Raw genomic sequence first — 6,814 nt, 5'->3', positions numbered from 1 at the left:
TCGGCACGCCGGCAGTGTGCTGCACGCATGCGTCGTGCCCTTTTTTTTTTTTAACCCCTGCTCTTCCGGGCCGGAGAGCAGGTATTCAGCTGCGGATCCGGACGGTTTCCATAGGCTTCAATAGAAGCCTGTGGGAGCCTTGCACTAAAACAGAGCATGCTGCGTTTTTTTTCCCGCATACGCAATCCGCGCCTCAGGGGAAAATGACATCCGCAGGTATTTAATTACCTGCGGGTGTCCAAATGCATCCCTATGAGGCGCGGATCACGCTGCAGGAGAAACGCTGCAAATTTTAAATTTTATTCTAACCGTGGACATGAGGCCTCATGCCCACGGCCGGGTCGGATCGGATTCTGACTGCAAAATTACACAGCGTAATCCCACCCGGCACCCTCCAGTGACCCTATACTCACCTCTCCGGATCCGCACGCAAGTGTCTCAGCCAGCGCGCTCCGCCGCTGGGCTGTGATGCAGCTTCTTGCGATACTTCCACAGTGCTCACAGCGAAAGTATCGCGTTTTTCCGCGCAGAATAGAACATGCTGCAATCTCTCCCCCGCGAGCGGAAAATTGCAGTTAATTTCCGTTCGTGGGCAGGAGAGAATCAATTAACCCTGCATATCTATGGACGGACATTGCCGCAGAATTAAAGGGGCGGTGTCCAGCTGCGATTTTTCTCTCCTTTAATATACCGCAACACTTCAATATTGCAGTACACTTTATTTTTATCACATGCGGAGAATATTATTGTCCATTTAGTTTTCGGTCATAATGATTTCGAAAGAATAACTTTGTACTCCAAACGCTTTCTCTGTCACCGGCGACAGTTTTTAATTTATTTTTTTTGTAGAAGTTGGGTTTGCCACTCCAAGACGCCGACCCCCTAAGCTCAGTGACCCTCTTCGTGATCCCCAACATGTGGAAAAACAGTCGAGCATGGCGTTCTCCATACAAATGACTGAAGGCTCCTTCTCATCACTACCAGCTCCAGTGAGCCGCTGTGTGCGTGCACATCCCTCGGCAGAGTCATGCCCCGTGCCAACAGCGGCGGCAGCAGCTGCACAGCAGGGTGGGGCAGGAGCTGGGCACTGTACCTGTCTAGTGCGCAGGCGCGCTCTCCTCTCTAGCCCCGCCCCTCGTTAGAGCCCGGACCCCTGGAGCTCGGTAGCTCTCGCGGTGACTACAGCATTAGCGCCGGGTGTCGCCAGGGTTCCCCCTCACCTCAACGAGACCCCCGCTTATAGAGCAGCTGCAGAGCCACCTACGCCTAGAGGACACCGGGACCGGGGGCAGCAGCAGCAGCAGCATGGGTGAGTGGGTTGGCATGCACAGATGACAGTCACACGGCTATAGGTGACATCCCCTATACACACCGCCATCCATTACATGCAGCATCCTCACAGCGGCAGTGTATGGAGGAAGTTGGACGGAGCAGAAATCCCCCAGCTGTACGTGTCCTCCGGTGCTGCATGCAGCTGCCATGGGAAGTGCACCTATAGGGGGCCCTATATAATGTAGACCTGCTCCATACCTCTCACCTATATGAATGGCGTGCAGCGCTAAAAGTCTGCTGCTGCTTCTTATCATCCTTGTGGATTTTTTTTTACGCTTTCCATTGTAATCTTGGGAATTACGATATTTATGCGCCGTTTTGCTCAGTGTTTCGCAAGCGTCTTCCAGCCTCCATTTCTTGGCAGGCATTACAGTAAGTGGGTTGTAAGGCAGCGCCTCGCAAAATAATACGGGGGAAGTCTGTGGCTCTGGATCCCCCAAGTAGATGGCGCCACCAGGTGTTATGTGGCAGCCATGTAGTACTGCATGATCTTCATTCTGCACCTCCCATTTATTACAACCGGTCATATGGCGTTTCAGCAGCTGGAGCCATGTTGACTAGAAGGGTTTCACGTAGGATTTGCGGAACGCTTGATTCGCGGTTATACGCGGGTCCGTCAAATGCATTGACCCACATAATGGATGACACAGCGGGTCGGAATTAATAATCCGTTTAGAAAATAGGACACAACATTTTCTATTTTACCGCGAATACAGAGCACATTGCGTATGGCGTGCGGGGATCCGTGTATTCGCTAGGTGATGGCGCGGGAAAAAAAGGGGAATAGGCATTATGGCCTGTGTGGGTACGCGGTCACCAACAGCGGATTCCACATATGGCCGTGTGAGCCCGCCCTTAGGCTAGAATCATACGGCGATGCAAAACGCTTTTTGATCAAAATCGCGTTGCTTCAGTGAAACCGCGATCCTCACACGCATTTTAAGATCATACATTTTTTGCCATTGACTTCCATGGGAAACCTCACACGGCAGGCGCGCGCCATACTTCAGCTTTCAAGGTCCTGTTGTATGTCCAAGTATGGAACGGGCGGCCTTTAGTTTTTCGCTGGTGTGAAGGAATCCCTTCGGAAAAATGGATTTCATATTCGTGTGTGTTTTGCGCGCATCAAAGTCGCACGATAATCTCGGCTGTATTAATTAGCTCTTAATTAGCGTGTTTTTTTTTATTTTGGGGAGATGCGATCCTTCATTCCGTTAGTAAGGCTGCATGCGCACGAGCGGGAAACCTGCGCAAATATCAACTCCATTTTTTTAAAATGATGTCATACACGTGAGCGATGTATTCCCGCACAGAGATGCTGCAAGGTTAAAAAAAAAAATGCTGCATGTCCTATTTATTTTTTCCTCGCCCCGTTGTATTCTGTAGGACCTTGAAGACCCCGCATGGTTCTCTCACACATGAATACCGCATATTACATGCACGCCCGTGTGATATGTGGTAACTCACAGCCAATTGCATTGCCTTGCACAGTTACACTCACATTAGTGTGTAGGAGTTGCATAATACAAAGGCACAAAAAAAACCGCCTCGTGTATACGTGCGTGCGAGCCCATTGTTCTCTATGGGCGCGTATGTACGCACGCCGATATAAACCATAAACCCAGGTGGACGCAGCATGGCGGCATGCGTGAGATACGCTGTCTTGCACACTACAATTCTGCTGCCATGCGTGACAGTACACCGGACCACCGCCGGCTATATAGCGATAAAGGCTGCATGGCCCACGCCGTGTGAGCCCGAACTATAGGTGAGGAGTCCTGGAAGAAGGGGTTCTGGCATATAAGGTGGCCATGGAAAGGTAGGCCGGCACCACACTCTTCTGAAAGCTGTATGTTGCCCATAGCAACCAATGGCAGCTCAGCTTTCATTTCTTCTACTGCTGAGGTATTGGTTGTTATATATTATACCGCTGAGGTAACATGAAAGCTGCACTGTGATTGGTTGTTATATATTATACTGCTGAGGTAACATAAAAGCTGCGCTGTGATTGGTTGTTATATATTATACTGCTGAGGTATTGGTTGATATATATTATACTGCTGAGGTAACATGAAAGCTGCGCTGTGATTGGTTGGTATATATTATACCGCTGAGGTAACATGAAAGCTGCGCTGTGATTGGTTGGTATATATTATACCGCTGAGGTAACATGAAAGCTGCGCTGTGATTGGTTGTTATATATTATACTGCTGAGGTATTAGTTGATATATATTATACTGCTGAGGTAACATGAAAGCTGCGCTGTGATTGGTTGTTATATATTATACTGCTGAGGTAACATAAAAGCTGCGCTGTGATTGGTTGTTATATATTATACTGCTGAGGTAACATGAAAGCTGCGCTGTGATTGGTTGGTATATATTATACCACTGAGGTAACATGAAAGCTGAGCTGTGATTGGTTGTTATATATTATACTGCTGAGGTAACATGAAAGCTGCGCTGTGATTGGTTGCTATGGGCAACAAAGACAGGTATTCTTTAGGATGGCCTTCATTAGAGTGTGGTGCTGGCCTACTTTTCCATGGCCCGCCCCGTAGAAACAAAGCCGCTAACGTGAACCTCTGGGGATACAATGCCTGTATAGAATGGCGGCATCTCCGTGCCCCTCGTAGATACGTACCCCCCCCCCCCCCCCTTTCTATATCACAAAACTTTGTATTTTAAGACATGCTGTATATGTGGGACAAAATAGAATTTTAGCACCTTACGGCCATCCAGATCTCAGTGGGAATGTCTTAAGACCTTTCATGAATGTCCGTCCGTCCCGAAGTTTCCTGCCATGGCGCTCATGTATGAATGCGCCTATTAGATACCAGTGGGCTAAGTGGCATTTCATTTCTTTTTGCTGGGTCAGGTAACTTAATTAGTGGTGGCAGTGTGGCATGGTAGGAAATGATCCTTCTGCCCAACATCCGCCCGCCATCTCGGGTTTCACAGCTGCTTTCCATGCAAAGTGAATTAAAGTTGCACTTGTGAAGCAGACATTGCCGGTCGGCACCCTCCTCCATCCAGACGCTTCACATGATGCTTATATTATTCCAAAGCTTATAGTCCTTCACGGTTTTTCGGATTTATTGGACACCTCCCATTATCGATCTTTTCATGAAGAAGCCATACCTATGACCTAATGCTGGTGCCTAGGCCAAGCTGGTGAATTTATAAGGGCCGATGGTGCTAAAGAGCCTCTGCTATCACATTGGAGACCTATAAGCTGCTTGTGGGACTTAAAGACGAGGGGAAGGGGGTCTCAGGGAGTTGCTTTTTATACTCGTTGGGTTCCCCATTCAAGCACTCTCATGATTTAGCCCCTATAAAGGAGATGTTCTTAATTTTGATATTTTGGCCTTTATTTAGGATAGACCATCCCTATCGGAGATCAGTGGAGGTCCATCTCTCAAACTCCTACGATCAGCTAATTGAAAGGGACCTGTGCCGAGTGCTTTGCACTGTCATTGTTTACCAGGCACAGCTCCGTGCATATGGTGTGGCTGCACCTGGTATTGCAGCTCAGCTTTATTCACTTGAATTGGAATTAAGAAGCAGTGAGTGAGCTGCAGTACCTGGCACAGCAACTACTAAATTTACGGACCTATAAACAATGACGGTGACATACTTAAGCGCTGCGGAATAAGTTGGTGCTATACAAATAAAGATTATTAACACTGATCAGAGCATCTGGGTCCACTTGCCAGTTGATTGGTGGGAGTACCTGATTGAGTCCCAGAAGACTCCTTTAGGTAAGTCTTAAGCCGGCTTCACACAGGCAAGCCGAATTACACATTTGGGAGGCCCACAGCGGATTCCGGCTGTGAGCTCTGCTGGCGACCCTGCGTATCTGAATTTTCAGTATTGTGTATGACCGCGGCGGCTCGCCCGTGATACGCAGCACAGTTTTTTTTTTTTTTTTACGGTTTCTATTTCCCACACCATTGCTTATGGATGACACGGGTAGTCGTGGCTCATACGCAATGTTAATTGTGTATGGGTAGCGGGTCGGACGGCCTTCATTGACTTTAACGGAGGTTGTCTGTATGAAATCCGTGACAAAATAGAGCATGCTGCGATATTTCCTCCGCTCACACAATACACAATTTGTACCTGCGAGTGTCAGTATAAAGCGATTTAACATGCTTTTTAATGCCCACGTTATGTGAGAATCCACGTACATTCCGATGGCAGATTCCGCAATTGAAATCCGCCTGCGTGCAGCCGGCCTGTAAGAACTCGTGACTGTTGTTGTAGGCACCTTGTAAACATCTGTATTTATGAGCCAGGGGGGCCGCAGAGTTTGGTGCTCTTCATGGATACCTGTACATAACGTACCATTGTTACAGATCATTACTTGGTCTTCTGGATTACAGGGGATGAAATCTAAATGTATATGAAAACCGTCATGTTGGCGCAGTGATGATTTCTATCCTGTAGACACGCAGGCTATGACCTACATCTACCGGCTTCTACTGCGTAGGACTATTTGTATTGTCTGCTTTATTGTATTCTTGCCTCGCACCTTTTTCACAAGAGTAACTGCCTACTGAATTAATTGGATGTTGACTGTCGACTGAAGTAATTGTACTGCAATAGGATTAATATATAATACCTCCTCTTGGGATCCTTGCCACGAACGTATGGTCATAGCGTATAATACGCTGTGCAAATCTACCATAGGTTGCCATGTTGCCGCTCACACATTATGTGCAAAATACCGCCGCAATCAAGATTGCAGTATGTTCTATTTTGGCGCGTACTACACACTCATACACACCAAGATGGTGCATGGCGATTGGCGGCACACAACAAGAAAGCATTGTAATTCTGCCTCCGGATTCCGCAGAAATACCGCCCATAGCATGCTATGGAAAGGTGATTTTTCATGCACACGAGCGGAAACCAATTGCGTTTTCTGTTCGCGGATGAAAAATTGCAGCATGCTCCGTTTTTTGTGTGGATTCTGCGTGGACGGCTTCCATTGAAGTCAGTGGAAGCTGTCCAATATAAGGCCCCTCTGTAATTGACATTGCGATGACGTGGGAAAAGCAGGAGTTTAAAAAGAAAAATCTGTACTGTACATGCCCGATGGCTCGCTGTTTGGACCATCTGCATTACAGAGAAGAGGAAAAAGCAGGTATGTGCGGTCAGGTCCGGAATTTCGCTGTGGGCTACCTCATGCAGAATCTGACCCGCCCATGTGCAAGCAGCGTAAGGCTGTGTAGCGTAACCACGCCCACTTACTACTACACAGATATCGCTCATCCTCTCCGAGCAGCTGCTGGTCCTGTCCCCCCTCACAACTGATAGGAGAACACTCCCAGAGGAAATGACAGCCTTCTGTAGCGATGATTTTGTAGCCCGTGTACAAGAGGCCTGAAGCACAACGTTTGCCACTGCATGCCGCCTCCATGAGCATTGCTTTATATCAGATGCTACGTCACTGTGTTTTCCCCATGTAATATTGCAGT

General features: G+C 47.9%; 1 protein-coding gene across 2 annotated transcripts in view; it reads left to right on the top strand.

Annotated features, from left to right (window-relative positions):
* The first annotated feature begins 1,134 nt into the window (after positions 1-1,134).
* The window catches only part of RAP1GDS1 (Rap1 GTPase-GDP dissociation stimulator 1), a 95,288-nt gene continuing 89,608 nt past the window's right edge, over positions 1,135-6,814 (top strand). For both annotated transcript variants that reach the window (XM_066574017.1, XM_066574016.1), the window contains exon 1: positions 1,135-1,309. In XM_066574017.1, the coding sequence (XP_066430114.1) occupies positions 1,306-1,309 (4 nt within the window). In that variant the 5' untranslated portion in view covers positions 1,135-1,305. The remainder of the gene's footprint in view (positions 1,310-6,814) is intronic.

This window comes from Eleutherodactylus coqui, chromosome 7, assembly GCF_035609145.1.
Source record: "Eleutherodactylus coqui strain aEleCoq1 chromosome 7, aEleCoq1.hap1, whole genome shotgun sequence".
NCBI lineage: Eukaryota > Metazoa > Chordata > Amphibia > Anura > Eleutherodactylidae > Eleutherodactylus > Eleutherodactylus coqui.
This window is presented reverse-complemented; position numbering and strand designations above follow the sequence as displayed.